This window comes from Cynoglossus semilaevis, chromosome 10 (genome assembly GCF_000523025.1).
Source record: "Cynoglossus semilaevis isolate Cse_v1.0 chromosome 10, Cse_v1.0, whole genome shotgun sequence".
Classification (NCBI taxonomy): Eukaryota; Metazoa; Chordata; class Actinopteri; order Pleuronectiformes; family Cynoglossidae; genus Cynoglossus; species Cynoglossus semilaevis.
The window spans coordinates 11800108-11825377 of NC_024316.1; the positions used below are offsets into that span (position 1 = coordinate 11800108).

General features: G+C 40.6%; 1 protein-coding gene across 4 annotated transcripts; it reads right to left on the reverse strand.

Moving 5' to 3' along the window:
• Positions 1 to 6: 6 nt before the first annotated feature.
• clstn1 (calsyntenin 1) lies at positions 7 to 24995 on the reverse strand. Of its 4 annotated transcripts, XM_008318794.3 has the most exons (19): positions 24711 to 24995; positions 13766 to 13888; positions 11239 to 11268; positions 9654 to 9849; positions 9296 to 9504; positions 8528 to 8677; positions 8146 to 8331; positions 7803 to 8051; positions 7030 to 7151; positions 6701 to 6863; positions 6465 to 6515; positions 5418 to 5575; positions 4897 to 5045; positions 4109 to 4353; positions 3151 to 3321; positions 2913 to 3058; positions 2305 to 2440; positions 998 to 1182; positions 7 to 475 (listed from the first exon to the last, which is right to left on the reverse strand). In XM_008318794.3, exons 1-19 carry the CDS (start codon positions 24790 to 24792, stop codon positions 278 to 280), a joined length of 2949 nt encoding a protein of 982 aa, XP_008317016.1. In that variant the 5' UTR covers positions 24793 to 24995; the 3' UTR covers positions 7 to 277. The 4 variants fall into 4 exon arrangements, with proteins under 4 accessions (XP_008317016.1, XP_008317017.1, XP_008317018.1 ...); XM_008318795.3 differs by lacking the exon at positions 11239 to 11268; XM_008318796.3 differs by lacking the exon at positions 6465 to 6515.
• Positions 24996 to 25270: the final 275 nt, after the last annotated feature.

Sequence of the window (25270 nt, forward strand, 5' to 3'; positions counted from 1 at the left end):
ACAGTTCAAACAAATGTATGCCCTTGGAATTCAAATAGAATAAATAAAAAAATAAAGAGTGAAGATCAGCAATCGGATGATGACTACACTACACCGAGTACCACCACGAAGAGAACAACAGGAAATCATGATGCTGAACGGAGGCTTTTTTTTTATATAGTTTTTTTTGTTTAACATCCTGGATTCTTAAACATGATATTCTGGGGATGAGGGAGTGACATAAGTGTGTATAGTTGGTGACGTGTGTAGATGTGTGTGTGTGTGTGCGTCATGTGTTTCAGTAGGTGAGGGTGGAGTCGTCCCACTCCAGCTGCTGCTGTCTGCTCGCCCCCTGCTGGTCCTCTGGCTCCCCGCTCTCCTCTTCTTCGCTGCTCTCTGACTCAGCGCTGGTGATGTCGTCTTCCTCCTCGCCGTCCTCGCTCTCTTCCTCCTCCTCTTCCTCCTCTTCCTCACTGCTGTGCTGGTCCTCGTATGTCTGAATCAGAGAGGTGTGTATGTAAATGAAACGGATTCATTAACTCTGACATCTAACACAACATCATCACCAAAACATGGAAGAAAAACAAGGGTCTGCTATGAAAATATTTAAGTTGAATACATTCAGAGTTGTCAAGAGAGACTGTCTCATCCCCTCCCCCTCTCTGTCTCACCCCTTGTGATGACTCCAGAAATGAAGAGTCTAGGAAATGAGATGTTTTTTTTACTTTTCCTTCTACAGTCTCAGCATTCTGATACAGTGCAACTCTGAACGGCTCAAACAACTCTTTGTTTCACTGATTAAGTATTTATTCCTGCCCACTGGCCAACACACTCGGCAGAAAACTGAAGAAGAGAAAGAGTTTAACAAAGAAACAGGAGAATAACTGACTGCAGTCTTGAAAATTACTCTAGTCCTCTAAACCCACTCTGACCTTTGACCTGATCTGTCAGACATCATGGAGGATAAACTAAAACATTTAATAGAGGTAGGTATCTCTGTGCCAACATGTATTTTTACCTCCATGGGGTTGACAGTGATGGTCAGGGCTGAGTCGTCCCAGTCCATCTCGTTCTCTTTGCCGCTCTCCTGGTCTCTCATGGTTTGTTGGTGAGCAGCACGGATGCGGAAAACACCCAAGATGATCATGAACACCAGGAAACTCACACACACCACAATGACGATGGTGGCAGCGCTGGGTACCACTGTGACACACACACACACACACACACACACGGACACAGAAAAAGAACAAGTGTGGTCAATATTCACTGAGTCACACAGAAATGAAAACCTCAGGACATCTGAGCAGCGTCACTGTCACGGTGAGCTAATAATAATGTCATCCCAGTGAAGTGCTGTTAAAGGAGGTCAACAGCTCCGTGTGTGTTTTTCTTTAAATAGAGCCAACTTTCTGCTGTTAACCTCCTTTATTTCACATGACTGAAGTCCACTGTGTCCACGTTGTCTTAACACAGACATTGTACACTTCAGGTTCTCATACACTCCAGTTGTCCAGTTTGACCTTGACACATTTGGACAGTGAGCTGCCGTCTGGATGAGAGGTCAGTGAGCAGGAGACACTGACCACACCTCTGGTAAAACAGCTGACAAGGATACGTCAAGGGACACGTCTGAGGAAGATGGAAGCTGACCGTCCAAACATGTCAAGGTCAAACTACACCTGGAATGTCTGAAGAGTATAACTGACTGATTTGATCACCAGATCTTGAGATGAGCCTGGAGCTGATGATGATGACATGTGTGTTACTAATGTCTCTACAGCCGCGTCTGTGAAAACACAGACAGAGACCCAGTGGATTCTGTGTGTCCTACTTCTGTTTAATGGACTGTGACTGATCTGCAGCACTTGACAGTCCAGAGGGCAAACAGTTCTACTGGATCACACAGGAACAGTTGACCCCATTATTTGATTGATTAAGTTGACTGGGATTAAGAGGCATGAAAAACACTTCAACTCCAGGACGCTTTGACTCTTTCTTTAAAAAACAACATGTAGCAGCAGACACTGGTGCAGAGACGTCCTGATGAGACACCACTGTACACCACTTCTACCACATCTGTCAATTACACCTTTTCAATGTATGATGTTGTTTTTAGTGTTGTTTTATCATAGTTATAGTTTTGTTTCATTACTCAATGGTTATATTTTTAATGCAAATGGGGTTTTTCCATTGTCATTTAACCTTGTTAAATAAAGGTTAAATACAATTTAGAAAATACAAATGTCCTGATAATGTCATAGAAGGAAACATGTAGAGGAGTAATATTTTTATATATCAGTCTAATGTCATATCCTGTCGTACCTGAGGCCTGGTGAGCGTTTGCCAGGTTGTGTCCAGACAGATCCACAGAGGCGTGATGGACAGGGTTAATAAAGTTGGGCTGCACCATGGCATTGTTGGCATGTTCCACGGGGTTGGCTGTGTGGATGACATTCACCTGGAGGGATAAAAAACAAACACACATTTAAGATAATACAAAGACACTGGGGTGCTAAATATATATATATATATGTTTTGTACAGTATGTATGAATATGTACAGTATGTATGAATATTTATACAGTATATACATATCTCAGTATATATCTGTATACATATATATACGTATTTTATATATGTATACAGATATATACATACATATATGCAGTATATGTATATATATATATATTGTACATTAAAGCTGTACAATATGTTATTGTTAGTTGTTCATAGTACATTGTAGCCCATGTGATTATACTATATCAACATATTGATCAGGTGTTCACATTAATCATTGATCTGTTGACTGGTTGTAAAGGTTGTCTCCAAATTAGATAAAGAGAGACTAAAGGTAAGTTATGAAAGAGTCTGATGTGCATTTTACAACTGTTGTTCATTTCTGGGAATCTAACGATGAGTTCTGTGACCTACCTCCACCTTGAACTCGTTGCTGATGTAGCGGCCATTAAGCTCAGAGCAGACCAGTTTGAATTTCCTGTCAAACAGCGCCTCAGTGTGCCAGTTCTTGTAGCGGATGAGGTGCAGGACCTGCTCGTAGTTGGCCATGGTGTTGACACCTGGGACACGGAGGGGGTGACATGAAAGGGTGAGTGAAACAGCATCATCAGAGGTGTCACATGTGAACAGTCCAGGTACCAGAACCCTGTACCTGTGATGACCAGGCCCAGATTAGAAGAGCTCATCTCCAGACCACGCTGCTGCAGGTGGGTCACGTCCACCTCCAGGCCCTCGTGCTCTCCGTCCAGCTCGTCTCCTACCACAGTGACTTCACACGTGTCCAGGTTGTGCATGATCTCCTCTGACACCACTGTCTCTTGAACTGAGGGAACAATAGAGAGAAGAAAAACAAATATGATCATAATTGTCCTTTAAAGAGGCTGTGGTGTAACACAGGATTATCCTGAGAAAGAGCAGTTTGACATTAATTACACTAAATGATTGGCTTCTGCTTGAAACTGTCCTCTTCTATAAATCGACTCTGTAACCATCAAACCTAAAACTACCAACAATGCATCCACTCTGAAAATATTGCAACCTGTATTTTCTAATTCATTTTATACTTATTTTGCCAGTTCAGCAGTGGAGGACAAAGGAAAAAAAGAAAAGAGAAAGCACCTCTGTATGTAATTCAGCTGGTTGTAAAATGCAGGGCAGAAAACCACACAGGTAAAAGTAACAGCTCCTTTTAAAGGCTTTTGTTCCACCTGGCCTGTTGTTCACCACAGGACACTGAATCTCCCTCTATCTGCGTCACGTTTTAGTAGCATCTCTATTGTGTCTCCTTTACACATAGGGCTAACAGATGGCATGGCTGGTCAACCGGCCCCTCCCATCAGGTAGTAAACAACTTATCTTTCTCTCCCTGTTTTCCTTCTCCCTTCTCTCTCTGTCCAATCCTTTCATCCTCATGACATAATCCCCAGGGGACAACAAATGTACACCCACTCTAGCTGGCAGTATGGTTACATATGCAGAACAAAAACAACAGATTCCACTCTGGGATTGAGCCCAGTATGAAGTGAAAACACAGATAATCCTGAGAGAAGTGGGTCAAACTGATCTACTCCTCCTGCAGTCCCAGTGACATCATCCACGGTCTCTCTTACCGGTGGGATCATCATCTGCTTCCTCTGTGGCCTCAGCCTCGGCATCAGCTTCCACCTCACGGGTGATGGTGCTGACGATACGCAGCTCAGGGAACAGCATCACACCTTCCTGGCTCTCGAACTCGGCGGCGCTGCGGGCAAAGTGGTCGATTCCACTCAGACTGATCTTGGGTTCTTCGGGCTGCAGCACCATCACGTAGCCATCAGTGTCTGGCACCGTGACGCAGGACTCGTCATTGAAACATCTGGGGATAAGATTAATAAAATAATTTAAAAAAAGTTTGATTAGGTATTTGTTGTTGTTGTTGTTGTTATTGTTGAACATTTTTAGTTTTAACATGAAACATTGTGGTCTGAAGGTGAGCGGCTCAGCTGCCATACTTATGAATGACGGCTGGACAAAGATGTGAGACTGAGACATGCAGTTACATAGTAATGATGAAGACTGGTGAGAATAAATTAACTCAGGTCACCTTGACGTTAACTCTGTGGGATTAAAATAAATGGAGGACATGGATGCAGACCATGGTGAAACTTTGCATAAAAATTCTCATTCCCACAGCTCTTGAGCATACGATCAAATATACTGTATTTCACACCTTTGATTGATTACAGTCTGGCTGACCTTTTTACGTTTTTGGCACAAAGAATCTATCACCAAATGTTTTTAGATGGCATGACCTTTTCAGTCTCACTTTGTTCCTTTTTAAGAGGATGCTGCAGCCATTACATTATGAAATGACATTATCCTGACCTGTACAGTAGTATTTCTTGGTGTTGTTTCTTACTTGGCAGTTGTGGAGATGCGAAGATGCCTGATGCCAGGAGTGGGGAACTGACGAGAGTTGAGGTACGAGATGTGCTGCATGACCTTGTCAAAAGCACCAATGTCATTGCCTTCAACAGTCAGAGAGGACTGGTTAGGGTTGAACTCCACCTGGGAGAAGAGGGGGAGATACCGGATGTTGTTATAGGTCTACTAGCAACTAAGTCACACTAGGACTTGACACAAAATCATGTTGTCAAGGTCATGATGAGCGGGTGTTTAAATTATTTTACATTTGCTGGAAGCTGTGTCATTTTTTGACATTTTTGTAGCCTGGACTTTTATTACTCTTAAGTCAGTTACTGTAGGGATGAAATAATAAATAAAGCAGTAAGTAGGTTTTTGTTTACCCAACAAAACACATTTTATTTCTTTGTATTTAAATGGAAATTTTGGAAAATGCCAGAGGTGTCTGTCCAACTGTTAGGTTTTTTTCTCCAATATTTTCCTTTCCACTCCAGGTGTTTGTTTTGTTCTCCTCACCTTGACAGCTGAAGCTACCTCCTCTGGCAGCTGCACGTCCAGTCCCTCCTTGCAAGTGTACAAACAGTCGATCACTTTCTTGTTCTCCACTTTACCGGAGCGGATCATCAGCCCTGCTAGGTTTCCTCTGAAAAACTGAGCCATGTGACCGTATCCACCTGGATGCATCAGGATCAGAGAAAAAAGAAAGTTGTGTTAATTTACATTCTACACAGATGTTTTTAAACTGGTGACTCAGGCATTTGTCTGATGGCACGAAGCAGGTGTGAATGACTTTCATGCAAGTTATAATGTCTGCAAAGACACGGGCCTGAGGCCACAACAACAGAGACCGGAATAATAAATAAGAGAGGATTTATGAAGTAAACACATGCAACGTCTGCAGAGTGAAAACAATGAATAACAATAATGCCAAACTAAAAAATATTTCAAACATGGAATTAATTATGATGATGACTAGACTATTTAATATTCATTAGTGTCTTTTCTTATAAAGTGCTCCTTTGTCTTTAAACATTAATTTAAACACAGTTTAACAATGTTTCTGTCGTATAAGCAGTGGAACAGCCATGTTGTGTCTGTCTGTCAAACCATCACAAAAAAATCTGCACCACTGCAGTGTCGGACACACAGACTACATCTCAAGGTCACAGCATTTCTTTGTCATTGTGTGTGTGTATGTGTGTGTGTGGGGGGTCGGTGGGAGGGGGCTGCGGTTGCTGTTATCTGATACGGAGAAGCTACTGTTTTTGAGCAGAAGGTCATGTTCTGAAAGAAGAGCCAGCACGTTTGAAGTGCTGTAGCCAGGTCAGAGCTTTGTTCCCATTACACCACTATTTCTGTTCCTGCTTCTGCAGTGAGGATTAAATTAAATAATAAAAAAAACAAACAAACAAAAAAGAAACATGCACTGTGCATCATGCTGACAACATGTCTGTCTGTTTCTAGAATGTATGAAAAACCATTGTAGTCACAATGTAGTGTTACAATGCAGTTAGAACGGTGGGACAGTGTGGACACATGAGAGAAGGGAAAGACTGGAGCAACCTGAGGTGGGCTCAGGGCCTGTCTCAGTGTCATTGTCATGTCCAGAGTTTTCTGTAAAGGACAGAAGTAGAAGAGGAGAGGAGAGCAGGGAGAGAAAGGCAGGAAAGGTGAGCATCTGCAGGAAAACATTTCCACATGAGGTCAGAGTGCAATCAAGTGAAAATCTAAGACAGAGAGTTAATCCTGTACTGAACTGTTTTGCTGCAGTCTTATATAAATCATCTGAGAGAGTTCACCTTGCCAGCAGGCACCGATGGTGAGCTGTGTTGAAATCCTGGAGGCGTGCAGTGGGTAGTCCTCCGTCACCAGGAATGGCTCGAATGTGGTTCCGTCCACGAACAGAGACATGGTGGGGAACTCCACATTCAACACATAATGATGCCACTCTTTGTCACACACCTGCACACACAACAAACAATAGAATAAAATGGACCTGGAGTCTGTAAACGTGACATTTTGTAGAAGGCCTCAACATCTCACGTGCTGTCCCAGAAAATCAACAGTACTACTAACACAGCCAGTGAGTCGGGATAAATCTGTGTATTTGGTAAAATTAGCAGCTGACCTGGTCCAGCTTCCAGTGAAACTCGGCCGGTTTGTAGTTCTCAGCCTCTGAAGCATCTTGACGTAGCAGGAGGATGAGTCTGCAGTTGTGGACGTAGAGAGAGTAGTGATGTCTGTTCAACACTGCAGAGGAAAAGATGGAACAAAAGTTGAAAAACATTTAATGGGATAAGCCAATATGATGTAATACATTGTGTGTTCAGGGATAACGAGGCAGACTGTGTGTTAAACAGAAGCCATGAATGACCACATGAGCCCCCGTCCACAGCACAATGTGATGTAATTCCTTTATATAAGTGGTCAGACACAGGCAGATGAACACCCTCCCTCCTCCCCCCCTCACTTCCCCTGGAACTGTCCAGAGAACTGACTGTACAGACCATGAGATCAGAGAGCTTAAGACTACGGAGCTGCTGTGTTTCATCAGATTCGTAGGCAGCATATTATAAATAAAAGATATGAGTCGGTGTTATTTATACAGGATGTTGATGTAAGAGAACACTGGAAACACTGTGGACAATTTTATTAGACTGTATTAATTATCATGTTATTCCTATATGCAAACAAATGATCATCAATCCTTGGGAGAGTATTTTAAACTATTTATTTTATTTATTTATTCTATGTTTAATTATATATAATATCCTAGACCAGTAGTTAACTTTTATTGAATACTGAGTTTATTAAGTATTCAACACTTTGGAATCTATTACGTTTCTACGGCTGGATTTCCATTCCAGCTTTAACCAGACCTTTCTACTCCACACAGCTCACCTGACTTGTCAGAGTTGCAGAGGATGGTCTCCTTCTCGTGGGCTCCGGGGCCGTGTCTCATCCACACAGAGATGGTGAAGGGCTCCTTCAGGCTGGTGCTCACTAGACCCTCGGGGACTTTGATGGCCTGGGTTCCATTGAACTCAAACACTTGGTCGCTGTCGTGTCCGTTGTCAGTGGGCAGGCCGACAGTCCAGTTGACTGAGCTGCTCGGTGCAGGAAGGAGCTCCACGGTGCCAGAGCTGGCTCCTAAAACACACACGTTTCAGAAAATGATTCACTAAGAGACAATTCAAACTATCAAACGTCAACAACTTTCAAACGGCATCTGCTGAGAACCCACCACAGAGCTTGTGTAGGGATTTCTCAGAATAAGTATCGCGGTCGCAGCCCTTTCCGATGTGGTTGGTTTCCAGTTCAATAGTGGCTCTGATGGATGTGATTGGCTCATCGCATGTCTCCAAGTGCATGCTGGGGAAAAGGGCCAGGCTTCCCGTGCCAGGCTCATACTCAGTCCTCTTATTGAAACCTTAAAAGGAGATAGGAAAACTGAGGGAAACTATTCTTCTGGATAATCACAGTCTTCATCATCATTATTATTAACGGACCAAACAAACTTCTCCTTAATGTCCTAAAACATAAAAAGGGTCTTTTCCCCCAACATGTGAAAAGCTGTGTCTATAAGCCTGGCTGGGGAGTTAAAGGCCACAGCACAGCCTTTCTACCTTGCCAGCTGGGTTTGCAGGTGGGTTTGATGCTGATCTTGACCAGCACATCCTCAGAGGCACGGTTCTTCCCACAGTCGTAGGCCGTCACAGTCAGCTTATACATGTGTTCTTTGCCGTAGCTCAGTTTCTCCGTGTTCCTGATAAAACCTGGACATGTTGAAAATAAATCAGATTATACAGAGGTGCAAAATACAGGACAGAAAATATAAAGCCTTAAAGTCAGTTCAAAGCTGAACTAAACAATGTATACTTCCATAAATCTGTTAGGGTCACACTGTAATATTTACTTTACATCTTATCAGTTTTTGTGGCAGCTAAAAAAAAGACAGATCAGATCAGTGTTACTGAAACAAGCTTTCAGATTTGTACCATACAAAGACCAGCTGGTTTCTAGTGTTTGTTTATTTTCAATATTTACCAGAGTTGAACAATGTCACCTACATTATTTACCCTCACATTCAAACCTGTTTGTTCTTCATTATTATCAGCACAGCATTGAACCCTGGCAGCCTTGATGTCTGGCGCCTGCTTTTACTCGGTCTTCATTTTGTTTCACAACACACAGCAAGCAATCGTACCGCTGGAAATAAACAACCAGCCTTGCTGACCTTTCAAGAAGGCAAACATTATCTTGCAAATGACAGCCTTGGTGGCTTCGGTGTTGACACGGATCAATAGAAAATATGATTAGTGCCAAGAAAACGGCAGCCTCTCGATCTCAGCTGCTGCTTTTTCTGCAGAGATCTGCTAAGTGACTGTCCTCACCGTCTTTGTCGATGGTGAAGGGCACGTCAGGAGTGACAATCTCGTAGTTGCAAATTTGACTGAACTGGAAGGAGCAGTCGGCGTCCACAGCCTCCACCTTCAAGATGCTGTCGTACTTCTTCCCCTCAATGACTGTGGCTTTGTAGGACTTCTCCTTGAACACAGGCGAGTACTCGTTGATGTCGTTCACTTGGATGTGAACAGTGGCTCTGAAAAGAAGGAAATTATCACGTCAGGACACAGCTGAGGGTAAATATTAAAAATTGATTTTAAAGCCAACTGTCTACAGGTTTCATCACAAGGAATCCTTCAACTTCAAATGAGTGAGGAGAGGTGAGGTGGCAGTGACAAGACTCACTTGTGAGACTTCTTCATGTTGGTACCATCAGGACCCTCTCCACAATCATATGCTTGGATGGTGAAGGTGTGCTCCTTCTGCAGCTCACAGTCCAGCTTGTCCTTTGCCCGGATGACGCCCTCACCAGTGGACTTGTCCAGGACCACTGCTTCAAAGGGGACATTCTGCCCGTGGATCCTGAAGCCGCAAATCTCACCTGAACACGTCAAGAGCCAATGAAGAGTTTACTGAGAATGAAGGCAGGCAGCTGTGAGGACTTACTGCTTAAAAGAAACAATTGTGTTCAAGCAAAGACACTATGGATTCACGCAAAAAAAAAAGATCAGCCACAGTTTTAAGGAGCCGGGAGTTGTAGACTGGGGTGGGAGGTGTCTGTGGAAGAAGCCCAAAACGCACGGTCATAAAGGTGTGTCGAGTTCGGGCAGGGGGGTGGGTGGGATATTTAGTGTCAGTAATCAGAGTGTCTTTTCCAAGCCACTTGAAAACATTGCATCCAGTCATGCAGGCAGAAACTGAAAAGATGTGGACAGGCATTTTACAGGAACACACAAGGTATTTTAAAAGTCACAAAACCAAAAGTAAAACATGTCTTGTCATAGAACCTTATGTTAGGCAAAATTTTTTTTGACTGATAGGAAAAAAAACTACATCTAATAAGCAAATTATAAAAAAAACCCCGCCAAAATAGAACTATTGACAAAAAATAGCTCTGGAGATCCAGCCATCATGAAAAGTCTGTGAAAGAAAATACGTTACATAGTTGTTTTAAAGTTTTCCTGTGTAATTTTGCCTTTTGCCCAAAGCTACAGGAAGTTAACTGAAATAAAATGATAAATTCAACTGAACTGGTACTGAACAAAAAAAGTACTGGATGAGAACTGGGGTTAGAAATATCAACTTGCTTGACATCCACATCAAATGACAACTGCAGCCATGCTAATGGTGGAGATTAGTGGTGGAAGATTAACTCAAAGAGATCCACAGAGGCAAAGATGCAAAAACAGAAACTTTGCAGCAGAGAGAGTTTGCATTTGTTAACAATCTCAGCAGCTTTCATTTTTAAAGATTCAAATGAGAGCAAAATCCACAGGAGTCACTGGTCACAGAAAGGCACGTCAGACTGTACCGGTGCCTTCAGGGTGTTCAGATTTAAAATGTCTCTTCCCTTTGAATACCAAAACATGTTGGTCATTTCTGCTCCAATTGCAAAATAATATTCATTTGTAATGATATTTAATATTTGTATGTGAGAGGATTCAATTAGAGAGCAAATTGAAGGACTCCTCTTGGGTTTAAAGCATCTTTCTGTTTCCTGGTGACAGCTGAAAAACTGTTAGGGTCTGCAAACTGCAATGGATGTCTCATGCACAGATATTTCTAATTACACTAAGCCCCATATTATAATTTTCATCCAGCTGTAGGAACTCTAAAAATAGTCAAGGTAAGAAAACCAAAAATTCAAATGGGGAGATTACGGAGCATGGCGGGAGTTGCTGTGTGAATGTGTGGATGCCGGGGTTTTTTTGCGTTAGTGGGTTAATAAAAACAACTCAGCACAAGGCAGAAAGAAAGAGCCCAAGATCACCTTCTTCAGTGAGGGTCACCTCAAAACTCTCTACAAAGAAGGGAGAGAAGATAAATCCAGATCAGTTAGAAGAAGAATTGGGAGCTCATAGAAAACAAAAGGAGTGTACAGAGGATTTCAAAAGCAACCAGTCTTCTGCCAGCTGGAAAAACAGGTTGTGAAGATACAGTAGGTGCCAGTGTCTTTGCAACTGTCAAAACATGCTTTCTTTGGAATTCACAGAAAATCACTGCATTACCGATGCAGGTACCAGGCTTGAATCTTCATTAAAATACTTGACAATCTAGCGACTAAATTTGGACTAAGGCTACATAATAATTTAGTTAAAAGACTAAACAAAATCAACTGTTAAAATTAACACTGGTCGCGACAGGCACTGCCAAGTGCCTGGCAGCAAAAGCATCAGATAAATATAAAAACAATATTATGAAAATACTACGGTTCTGAGAAGTTTTATTGTTGTTTTTTGTCTTTGATCACACTAGAGAGGAACCATGAGTAGAGAAAGAACACTCATTAATACACATACTCTAAGACTCAGTAGTTTTGGCCCTAAATCCTGAAGTCTTTCACTCATGGAGTGGAAAGATGAACAGAACAATGACTTTCTCCCCGCTCTGATGCTTGTATTGAAGCCCAACGTCTGTACCAGACAATTAGAAATGGATTTCACATTAGGGGACACTGCACAGGGACAGTGAACACAGTGAGAGAGATGTGTTAACCACAGCTCTAATGATCAGGAATGGCTCGTGGTTTGAATGGTCACGCTGGCTTCTGCACAGATTTCATCAGTCATTACAATGACTGACTGTTGTGTATTTAGTTTTACAGCGTTGACCTGCAGACGACACTTTACTGCTGGTACTTGAATACAGTGACTGACAACAAAAACAACTTTGAGAACCATGTGAGAATCTGCAGCAGGAACATGAACAGGGATGTTTTATTAGATTTATTTTTTGGCCATGGTTAATAAAGACAGTCGATAATTAATGTGAACTCTTTTTAGGTTTATGGTTTTAACAACTTACAGAACTCTGCAATTAAACCTTAAATTAAAGTTTAGAAGAGAGAGGCTCCTCAATGATGATGGACGCACTAATGTGACTCAATGGAGTGATTTGGTTTCTGGATGGCCTGTATGGCGGCTTTACAGCGACTTCTGTTTGTTGGCACAAACGGGGAACAACAAGTAGGACGCTGGAACCACACGGCTGGTCATTTCTGCTGCCACGTGAGGCCGGCCTCTTGCTGTCCCCCGAGAGCTCCACAAGGACACAAAGACCATTTCCACAAGTTGGGCTCATTAAAAAGAAGAAAAGGGAAGAAAGGCCACTCTGTTTTCATTGCTAATTTATGGTAAAAGGAAAAACAAACAATCTGGAGACAGGGTGGTTTTATTTTAAATCCTCTTTTCTTAATGACTTAGGTCTACTTTACGCCACGCATTTAATCAAACTGATAATTTATTGTCATTTTTCAATAGATAACGGGTAAATGCCGTAAATGTGTTTTGACCTGGTAATGTTTCTGTGCTGCTCCACAGACCTGATCCTACTTTTCATTCTGGAATAGTTGAGTTAAAAAAAAAGTTAAAAAACAAAAATAGATAAAAAGACATGAAAACCAGAGTATCAATGAGTACTCACCAGTCAATCAGTTGACAACAGTAAACAACAAGTAACATTCAGGAGACATCGTTAGTTTCAGGTTTACTCTTGGATTTTTGTTCAGTCAACTTGAAGAAGAGTTCTAGTCTGTCCACCTCGTGATGTCAATCTCACTGGTTTTCCCTTAATGAGTATTATTTTAAGTGCAATAAAAACACTGTGGGTGTGTAAAAGAGACAAAAGTCCACGCAAGTCATGTGATGTGAAATGATGGGAAATCGTTTCCTTAGCTTTGAATTCTGGCCAAAGTCAATTCTGCTGTGATTGAAATGCCTCAGAGCCAACGCCGCTGTGGAACATCAAGCACACTTGTGTGCCTCACCACTGGGAGAGAAAATGGAACATGAAAGAGGATTTTGATCTTAATATCAAAAGGGTGAGACTGGGGGTTTACCAATGCCAGCTGTGTGTCACTATGACAAACACATTGTAATAATTAAATACACAGGATGCCACTTAGACACCAAGTCTACTACGTGTGCAGAAAACTACTACAATACGCAGTAATTCACAGCCTAATCACAACCATCAGTGTTGATCACTATTGATTATTTTGATTTAATCATAACTAATAAAAACTACCTGACGTGACTTAGTAATGTACATGCTACCTAAGGTTAAAAATATAATGAAAAGCTCCCATTGTATGTTAATATTTATATTTGTAATTAAATACATGAAACTCAAACATTCTCCATTTCTCATCATGTTACATGACCTGAGAGCTTATATGCCACAGACTAATGAGTGTGTTGTGTGTCTCCTTTATTCAGAGCGAAACAAGAGACGGATAATATGTGTGAGGTGAGGAGAAGCTGTGGTTTTCTCTGGGAACATTAAACGCCTGCTCTCACCTGCGTATCGTAGAGGAGCGTCCTTATCCAGGGCGATGAGGGGGGGGTCCAGTAACACTTTGTCATCGTTTTCGGTTACAATCCCGTGGTATGTCGTCTCAATCCATGGTTTGTGCTTATTGACTGTGAGAAACACAAAGGAGACGAGTGAGGACGCAAAGTCTGTCCCCAGATATCCTTTCTTTCTCCAACACATGTGATCGACAGAAAACGAACATTGTTTAATGCCTGTGTCATATTTATAACACTTTATAATCACACAGATTTGTTGCTATTATATAAATCACTTTGACGGACTAATGATACAGCAATTACATCCCTGAGTCTAAATACAGCATCAATTCACTCTGGTATAATCCAAACAAAAGTAATTTATTCAGTTGTCTGCAGTAGAAAACAATGTTTTGGATCCAAATTGCAGGAGCAGTTTAAACTTTTTTTGTCAAACTGTTTTTTTTTTATTCTGCTGCTGAAAAGAAAGAACATTTATTAAGTAACCATCACGTACCAACACATGTTTTAGTACTACTCGGCCTAAAGTACAGGACTAATTATGTCATAGTTTTCCAGCCATACTCAAAATAACTGTATTATTAGCTAAAAGTGAGTGTTTTGTTAAAAAACGATTTGGAATCAAGTTTACTGAGAATCTTGAAGACTTGAAATGTAAGAAAACCAGCCTGACACTCTACTTCATCACATGGCTGCGCATAAAAAAGAGGTGGGCTGAGGCATCTAAAGAATCGTTAGGGACACATGCATTCACTCATTAAAGGTTTATTGTTGTGTATATACCAAACCACCTCCAGCTGTGGTGATCAGGTTTCAATCATGTCCTTAGGAGACATATTTAATACCACATCTGACCAGTTTCAGGGTGGCTTGTACAATCTCATCTGGGTGGTGTGTGATGGAGTCAGCTGTATCCCAGCTGCAGACAGCTCAGAGCTGAAGCTGGAGGCTGCAGAAGAGAGACTGACAGATTTAGGCTGACTTAGAAAAAAAAAACAGCTTTGATACGGGGAAGATGCAGCTTCTCATGGAGGATATGTGCTAACTCCAGAGAGAGAGGAGGAGGATGGAATTCCTGCACTACAGACTGAATCCGCCCGTGTTAACTTCAGCTGACTGTGCACAGTGAAGCATCGTTACTTTCTGCAGATGCAATGGGCAGATCGTGGCTTTTATGGGGTAATTAATAAGACAGTGAGACCAGATGTTATTGTAACTCAGTGAACCATCTCTACTACTAGACGCTCTGCTACTGTGCACTGACTGAAAACTCACCGACCAGTTCTTGCAGAAAAACCACAGACTATTCCTCACAACTAACTGTGTATCATCACATGCACAGTTTATCGACCACAGTCCAACAAGCATGTGACCCAAATACTTTTCGATACCACAGCTACAGATAAACCAGCTGTGTCCTGAAGAGGTTTTTTTTTTTCAATTTTTATGTGAATTTTTTCTATTCGTTTTTTTTACTATTGTAAAGGTAGAAGGACAGACCGTGCACAGCGGTTCAAGGTGCCCTGGTAAAATCAGTAGCACTCCCACAGATATACAAATGGTTTGATGGGTCAAGAATAATCTTGTTACTTTTCTGCATGTTTTTTGCACTATAGTTTATTTTCTAAAATGATTCGATAAGAGAATCTAATCGATCGTGATACCGATAATGGTATTAGAATTGTTAAAACTCGTAGAAATTGCAGAACATTTCTGAGTCACCTAGTGTATATCAAATCTTTATAAATATGTGTTTACTGTGTTTACTTGTTGATGAAAATGTGTAGTTGCAAGCCTGAAAATTAAATTAATATACAGCTTAGGAATTTTGCCAGCTTTTTGCTGACAAGTTATGGATTCGTTGACAAATTACTGCAGCCCCAGAATGAATGTACCTCAGGTGTAGAGATGTTGCTGATGTAGTAAAACTCTTGAACGCTTAAAGATTTCCTTTCCATCTGTATCTCCGACTAATGCAGAGTTAGCTCATGCTTTTGCCAGTCGTTTGTAACTGATCAACCTCTTTAAATGTGTCCTGACATGATTCTGCCGGACCGAGCTACTGCAGTAATCTCCCTTAGCCATCACAGAGTCGCAGTAGCTGCTCAGTGCTCCATCAGTTCTTAGTAGCCTTCAGGGCTGAGGTAATTTAAACTAGGGTTAGTACTGATGGATACATCAAGGAGATGTATACCAGAAATCTGTGCCAAATATTCCAGGCACATCCCAACCCCGTGGCAAACATTCTACTTTGTAAATGTTACTGTCTCCTTTTAAGTCCATCTTAAGCTTTGAAAATAAATCTGAAAAGATTCCCATAAAAAACTCAGTCACAGCCACAGCCACTTAGCTTTGTGTCGTGCAAGCACAATCTGACAAGAGAGGAACATTTCTAAATAAGCAGCAAGACACAGATGAGAGACTTCACACTTCTACAGCAGCAAATGTCGAAGAAAATATAAGAGATAAATTCAAATTCAAGAGCACTTTTGCTGTGCTTCATAAAAACCAAGACTTTGTTTACGCACACAAACATCTTCTATTAAATAAAACCTAAAGCACCATTTTGTCAGAATAATAAAATCCTCAAATACAATGAATAAAAATGCATGCAAGCAGCGTTTGACAATACAGCTTCATCATCTCCCAGCATGCCTGCAGTGAACAAATAGAACAACAACGGCTGAGCGCTGACTTGCCCTGTCTGAGCCGTGAGACATGATATGCATTAATGCACGTAATGTTATTCATGAAGATAAATACCAGCAGCCAGGGAGAGGGATGTTTATTCAGAGCTATTTATACAAAACCTTTATCTGATTTCTGCTAAACCTAAAGACTAAGCAGTTTGTTCACCAAACATAACGCTTAGTCGTTACGAGCCCAAATTGAACAGTAGACAAAGCCACTTTCACTTTTTTAAACAAATTAAGAAATATGCATGAAATAAATCGAAATAACCATTGTATGATTGATTAAGTGAATATAAAATGTAGTTAAAAATGAGAGGGACGGCTGCAGAGAGGCAGTCCATTACTCTGCAGACATCCACTGTGGGGCTGAGGCTGGGAACAAAATTGCTCCTTCGTGACACTGTGGTATTTTTAGTCATGAAGATATCACTTCAATATAAATATTAGATGTAGAGTTGGGATACCAAGATATTGCAAAGATATTACTTTATTGCTAAATAATACAAAAATTGCCTACAAAAATACAGCTGCAAATGAGTCCCAGGAAACACGGGCGATCACGGCACAAACCCGATCCAAACCTAATCTGACAGACTTTACATAACGCGTGCTCGGAGATATAATTGATGTCTCCGAGGCTGAAAACAAGAAAACATGTCAAAACCCATTTTCAGAAAAGTAAGATGTCATAAAAACGCAACAACAAAAAAAACTGTCTACTGGTCAAACAACTAAATGAAGCTGAAACCTACACTGCTAACTCCCATTTCTAATAGTCTGGAGACTTCACATAAAAATGGGGCCTTCAGTAATATAACCCAGATGTAATACCAGGTATGAGTCTAAAAAGGCTCAAGGATAGTTAAATAAATATGGAAATAGACCAAACAATTCTGACATTTGAAAATGTGACAGAAGAAATCCAGAACAACACAATAGGCTGTCAAAATACAGTTACCGTTCACCTTGTAGCTCAGTAACAAATAATCAATGTGTCATCACTGTTCAATGTAATTGCCAAGAATATTTTTTTTACAGAAATACCATCTATATCAATTGTAGCTATATTACTATAATCTATTTAATTTTGGAAGTAGCATTGGAAGCATTTGTTATCTAGCCACTTAATTTCCTCTGTAACTAACAGTGGAAAATTAATTTTCTGATTAACATATTTATGATGTATCTCATAATAAGGCCTGTGTTGTACTTGAATAGAAGGGACCGTTACAGTTGGTTGATGTCACCACTGGGAACACTACCAATAACCAGAGGCAATTTAATCGTGCTTTTTTTTTAGCACATTCACACACTCCATGCACATTTTGCTAACCTGTGTGACAGTACTGCTGTTTTTCACCCTCTGTGAAATGAACATATTAACCATTGGCATGAACACAAAGACAAGGCCTCTTTATGGCTGTTGAGCCTCTTTAATGAAACGGAAGCCTTTCAGTCAGACCCATAAACGGAGAAGAAAGCTTCATGTGAGAATGTTAGCTCAACAAAAGATTGTGGTGAGTCCAAGTTCAGAAGAACACCTGTACAAACTACAAACAATCCCTCTGTAAGCCAGCTTTGGTAAGTTGTCTTTATAAAGGAGGAGGAATCAAATCTTTCCTACAATTTGAGAAAACACCTCCCACCTCTTCCACCTTCAGCACTGCCACTCCTAGTGTACATGGCCTTAACACAATACGACACCCAAATACTGTGAGGCACAATAACTAAGTATGAAAAGGTACACGTATTCAAGGCAATTAAGCCAAAATATCACCCCGCACCTAAGCCTGATCTAACTACTTTTTTTAAAATCCAGCCATGAAATAGATATAGACGAATTACTACAGGCAAAGACATCTGGCTCAGCAGCAGCAGCAGCAGCAGCGGTCCGTGAGCAGTCAGTTGAAGCCTGGGAACCTCTGAGGGCTTCATGTGTAATAATGATGTTGCAGCCAAGTGTCGAGTCTGTGATGTGTTGTGCAGCTCTGCTTCATTGGTTCAGCTCAAACATTTTACACATGGTGGCTGACGGCCTGGAAGTCTTAATCTTCAGTAATTACATGCAAATATGGTACTAACCATTAAAAAGACTAATTGTTATCGGACTGAGCTACAAATAAGAGCACAAATAACTCGGCTTTGCTTTAATGAAATTATTTCAATTTGCATTAAAGATTATTTACCCTCCAAACCTGCCAATCAGAAGCAAATTAATTGGCAGTGTGGTCCACATGCAGCAGGTACAGGCTGTGTTATGACTGCTGCAAACTAAATAAAGCCCTTCTGTTGCCAGGTTGTTATTCATATTTATGCCGTTAGCTGCAGCAGTTGGCTGAAGAAGAGAGAAGGCGGTGAGTGTTCAGAGAGATAATCAGACCTTGAAGTGTTTCCAGGGAGACAACAAAATGGAGAAAGTTTGGGAAATTTGAAACAATGTAAATCAAATTCAGGGGTAAATGCAAATCACAGCAGTCGTGGGGTCTGACTCACTGTGCGTTGACAGGAAATATGTCCATATATGGGTTGGTAAAATTTAAGTTTCAAAAAAGGAACCTGAGACTGTCAGTGTGCTCATTTTTTGTATTTCTATTCAAACGTCTGTGTACAGAATACCATGACTTGAATGCCTCCAATGCAGGCAGTCATTAATAGAGTTTAACAACTGCAGTATTGCATGGTGATTTTTAAAAATACAAGATATATTTAAGTTTATGTTTTGATGAGTAGCAGAGCTGTAGGAAGTATTAAGCTGAGGAACCCACGCTTCCACAAAATATGTTCCCTTTTATTGGGAAATATATGGCTTGATTTTTCCATTGATCATAATACAGGTTGATACTGTCTACAGCCTTAAGTACTAAGTCATATTTGGGTGTGTCCGCACTTGTGGTTTGAAAAAAAAAGCAGCTCTATTTTTGTGTACAATAACAAGATATGTAACTTTCTAATTTTTACTGATAGACAATTATAAGGTCTGGATCATGTGCCATGAACTACAAACTCTCTGAGGCGTACTTGTCCGTAGTTCTACTTGGTGTGTGTACACTGATGTTTTTAGTTTATCTAAATCTATTTTTGCAGCATGCTGGGGGCAGACAGGATGGCGTGCAGAAGCAACCACAACATTCAATGATCAATTTATAAGAAAAAACCTGGGAGTGTCAACGTGAGTCATAAACATGATAATCCATGTAAGCAATATTAGCAGATCTGAGTCACGGATGACAGTTATTGTAACGACTTTTAAGTCCAAGGATCAGGAGTCATCCACAGTCAGTCTGCTCACAGTCTGAAACAGTGGGCACACTCCTCTGTTTGTCTTGACTTACAAGCTCCTGAACTTGTTGACGCAGGCCGGCCCTATCACAGACTGAGGACTGTTCTTGCAGGCCTTAAGGACCCTGAAAGGGAACCCAGACCTCAAGGGCCCCTTACTTCACTAACACCCTCCTCACACAGGCGAGTCTCTCAGTTGCCCTGCCAGGCAACATTTGTTTGTCTTCTACACATAGAGAGGGAACACACCCTGGGTGACCGTAGTGGTGCGCTGAAGAGGGGGTTGGGAGCCGCAGAGCCTTGAATGCAACTCAATCACCTCTGTGTGCAAATGACACAAAAGAGCCAGTGAGAGTGCAGAAGTGAGAGTGAGACGACTGCAGCTCTGGACAGGGGCTGGAGGTGCAGCTGAGCTGCAGCAGGTAATGAGCTCTCCTGTTACCTGTTTCCCATGGAATCTGAATCTTAATGTTAACACACCCTAACTGGGAACAGCAACACGCTGCCAGTTTTTCTGCTGGAGGCAATGCTACTCCGGAGAGATGGCAACTCAGTTGGATATTCTTAGGAAATGAGCTGAGTTAAAACCTGTATCGCCTGCTTTTATTGCACATTTTAAATAAAAACATGATGCAACAGTATATAATTTTCAGAGTAAAGGTTTATGATTTCAGTTGTGATATATTATAGAAGAAAGGGATTATTCTTTATTAATTAGTGGCTTTAGGGTTAAACAGTAAAGTGATATTCCAGGGATAGCTTTTTTCAATTCATGTCAGGAATACAAGTGTAATTCATGTGCTAAATAGCAAAATGTGCTAAATAGATATTTACTTGCTCCTAATGGTGTTCCCTGTAAAACATCCAGACTCCACTGGTCGTGACAAATTTCTCGTCATTTGGCACAACTTAATATTCACAACTGAATGACCCATTGGTGACGGATCGCTGACTCCATTCAGCCAGTGAAAGCCCCAGTGAGAGGAAGTCACAGGCGACCCAAATAAAGTCCAGATTTCTCATGGCCCGGCTTTCCAGAACAAAATGTCATTTTGGCAAACTGAAATACTTCAAGAACTTAGCGCATTCTGGGGATTATGTCATGTACACATTCTTCAGAGGATTGAGGCGCGATACTTTAAACAGTGGCCACATTGTTACATGTTTAGACAAATTCCCGACCCCAACGTCAGGGTCTAAAAGCTCTTTGTTCCTCTGTAGAATCTCTGAATAAATACTAAAAACGCACTGAGGAACAGGGCCTCTGTGTAGGGCAAGTAAACAGTTATTAAAAGCTGTGCAGAGGGTAACTGCACACTGCCATCACTTTTGAATTTCACTTAAATAATTCCGAGCTCATACATTTCCACAGTCCAGATTGTCTGTCTAACACTGAAATGTTAACGGAAACAAAGAATCTGTTGGATATTGAATCCATTAAGCTAAGTGTCAGACTGCAAGATGCAATTTACAAGACACTTAGAGATCATCAATTGTGTACAATACAGTTTAGCGATTAAATAAGATGAACGTATGAGACCAGACATTTTATTTACCAATTGAAACTCTCTTCTTCCTTGTATCCCTTTTCTTTTTTTAATAAATCTCATGTGGTTTTCACCTCAGAAAATCAATAAATGGCAACAACCGGTACCTTTAGTTTTTATGAACTGTTGAGAATTCAGTACAGTTTTGGTCAATAAAGGCTGATACACCCATTGATGATTGATGACATCTTTGAAGGTCATGGCTCTCGTCAGCCAATCAGACTGTAACAGGGACTTTGAAGGAATATACTGTTTTAGCAGCAGTAGAGCCACCCATTCAATGAGTGATGGCACAGCAGATCACGAGACACAAAATAAAAGGGTTGGCACATTCAGACCACATAGCATCTAACCATCACCACTGACACATTATTTATTTGTTTATGCTACTGATATGAAATGCACACACCTAGAGCATAGTTGCTCAACAAACTTATGTCAGAAACTTTTAGGACTGACCTTAACTTGATGGAAAGCTGAAGACATTAATGCTTGTTAGAATTTAAACAAATATATAATAAAACATATTAAACATATATAAAATATATTAAAAATATATTAAAATGTTTTTGTGTATCACTAGGACAATTGCATTTGACTTCAAGACATCCAAGACAAGACCTGAAATACTTCATCCCACACGTGAGGACGGCACATATGTTGATCAAGAATACAAATAGCAGAAAACAAATCCAATTAGTTCAGGAAGAATGGGTTAATTAAATGATGAATGAGCCAAGAAATTTCCCATCAGTCAGCTTTTCTATTGTCTGGTCTTGAGCTCACCAGAGAAACTTGTGTATCTCAGCAGACCTATCCTTTAATGTCACACTGTGGAGATATACGCTGCTCATGGTAACCCATCACATGGGAAAAACATTTGGAACAAGGGACATGCATCATAATTCAAATGTTTGCGTGTCCTATCTTTATTGCTAAAGATAATGGCAGACAACAAACAATTAAAAACATAACTGCAAAAATTGTTTTCCTCACGTATGTAGGTAAAAGATTATCGATCAACAGGGTTTTGTGTTTCTTATGTCTCAAACTAGTTCAGTCTGTTTGTGCAGTAACATTACCATAACATTTTTATCAGCTTTGACTAAAATCTTAACAAGAGGCAGAGGCTCGAACCCACAAGATGAATCTACAAGTTGGTTCACTAAAAGCTGGATAGCAGGTGACAAACTGTGGCTCATAGAATAAATAAGTGAACTTTGGTCAGCAGGAGATAAGCTCCAGCAAAGATGGTAATTTCACAGGCCTTCTTTGTTGATAAGAATTGAAGCCAGCAGGTGCATTTCACAGAAACACGTGAGAATACATAACAAACATAATAAACTCACCACCTGAGACACACTGCTTCCAGCATGTAGCCTTTTTGATTGATGATCAAAGAAATTAACAAAGTTACTGCCTCCTGGTACTGCACATTCTCAGCTGCCTGACATGGCAACAGGAGTAAAATGTGGCAATAGAAAAAGGCCCATTTGTGATTTTTAGGGGATCAGACATCTCTTTCATGCTCTTATTGTTGTTTGTTGAAATTAAAACGGTTGTAAGATTAGAGGAAAACTGTTCACACTGGCCTACAGCACTGGTGACTGCCCAAACATGCTGATACTGGCCACCATGATGAATATGAACCAGAGTTCAAATGCACACCCTGTCTAATGGAGCTCAAGCCAATGAAGTGTGTTTAAACTGAATCACTGCAATAACCTGAGCAGGAAAAAGACACTTGAAAATCACGAAATAGAACTGAGTATAAGCTACATCTGAGATTTTGGATTCTAGTTACCAATGAGAAAAAAAATAGGGTTACCTTTATAGATTGTAGGTTACATGCTGATAACACTTTACTGAATATGTGAAAATGCACCTGTGTTTTGATTTGTGTTTTGTGACTTAGCATGCATGGCTAACATAAAAGATTGAGAGATAAGATCATAAAAGATTGAAAAGAGTGAAGAGATTTCATAAATTTTGTGGTACTTTGGAGAAAAAGATAAAGTGCAGTGCATTTCATGCAGGATGATTAATTGCTGTGGGGCAGAAAATATTGAAAGATAAGAATGGTGATTTAAAAAACTCTACTTAACTTAAAAAATTATTTGACTTAACTTCTTGTTTTAGTGTTTTAGTCTATTATAGCCAGGCTTATCCAAGGTCACTGGCTAATTTAACTCCTCCAATTCTCTAACTCCCTTCTTCCAAAAGGTAAAAACTATGACAAATAAAGTCTTGACCACTTTAAAATAAAGATAATAAAGAAAATACAAGCAGAGATCAAATGTAACTACAAATTAAACCAAACATCCAAAAAATCCAGCATAATCTATCTTTACAAAGTAACTTAATGGTACATGATATTTACCTCTGCTCAGATTTTTGTTCCTTAAATTGTAAATTGGTTTTATAAATGTAAAGCACAGTAGTGGATAGTGCAAAACCATCTTGTATTATTCTATTTTGTCAGAGTTAAAAATAGATGCTTAGAATGAGAACATTATTTAACTAAGTATCGGACCCCACCTTTATTACTGATAGATATAAAGGCGGAGAATCGAAATCAATACTGATTCAGCTAAAGCCAATCCACCTAAATGTGGGCGACCTGGAGAACATGACGGATTAAGGTTTCTTTTCAGTGATAGCGACGTGAAAAAAAAAAAAAAAATATATATATATATATATATTACAAACAACAAACACGCAACAACAGAAGCATGTGAAGAGGATCATCTGCATTGCGTAGCCAACCGAGCTCAATCCTGTTTTAAGCACAATGCCAGCCACAAAATTCCTTCATATATATCTATGTCAAATATTATAAAAATAAAATTCTATGCGGCCAGGAATTTAAACAAAAGAGTTAAATCGTCACGGGAGGATGAAAAAGTAGTTAGTTACATCTTAAAAGGATATGAAAATGAGAAAAGACTTAGGAAGGGACGAGCACCTAAAAATAGCCCGATTGCAGATGACAGAAGGGGGTCGTTTCATGGCCTTGATGTTATCTCTATACCGTTACCCTTCACCAGGATAGGCACATGTAATATATTTTCACCTTCATATACAAAAGTGACATGTAAAAGTGTAATACAATTAGAGGTTTTGTGGTGTTATGGATAAAATACTGACGCAGTACAGCGGGATGCACTTGCTACCAGGGATACTTCCATCCGCAGCAGCTGCGGCTGCGGAGCTGAACCATCCCTGAGCAGGTTGGTGAACAGGCATCCCTCCGGACCGCATCACTGCCTCTTTAATATTTTTTTTCCTTTCAACCACTGTGCGTACACGACCACACAACTCAAGAGAACACCTGCGTTTTACTGACCACAAACCATTAAAAGCTGCGTGACTGAACAGCACCACAGGGACATAGATAAATCCCAGCTTAGTTACCTTTGGCTGCTTCCACCGCACATAATAGTCCGAAGAGCAGTCCGACAGCGGATGCAAATCGTGTGTTGCCTCGGAACCGCATCTCGACTTTGAGTTCAACCGCGGCGACGTAAAAGACGGGGTCTTCTTTTTTCCTTCGTCAGTCAGTTTGTGTTTTTTTTACAAAATAAGACAAATAAAATCCAGAAGATGAGCGAAGGTCTAAGATGGCCGTCGTCACCTCCGCGGCTCTGCTCCCAGACTCAATCACCGCTCCTACACTTTGCAGCCTGCTGCCTTCAAGTACTGTCGTACATTCCAGAGGAACAGTCTGGTCATGTAAAGTAGCCTCCCCCGTGACGTGTTTATGTAACAACCATTAAAACAATGCGCGATATCTCATCTAAGGCTTACACAAAACATCTGGAAGAAAGGAGTCGATTAAGCTAACAAAGCAAAGGTGCATTTGATAATAACAGCCTCGTGGAAGAGATAAGAAATAACGATGTAAGTCAATTTTATTATGAGTGAAATTCTTTATGGTATTTACCGGGAACAAATAGAACGAAACATGTAGCAAG

Bases quoted from the DNA above. Each gene is read 5' to 3' on its own strand.
- clstn1 (XM_008318794.3), bottom strand. From the start codon at position 24,792: ATGCGGTTCCGAGGCAACACACGATTTGCATCCGCTGTCGGACTGCTC. The intron at 8,052-8,145 runs GTGGGTTCTCAG...TGTGTGTTTTAG, and splicing joins ATCCCTACACAAGCTCTGTG to GAGCCAGCTCTGGCACCGTG. The intron at 4,354-4,896 runs GTAAGAAACAAC...TCTTATCCCCAG, and splicing joins CGCATCTCCACAACTGCCAA to ATGTTTCAATGACGAGTCCT.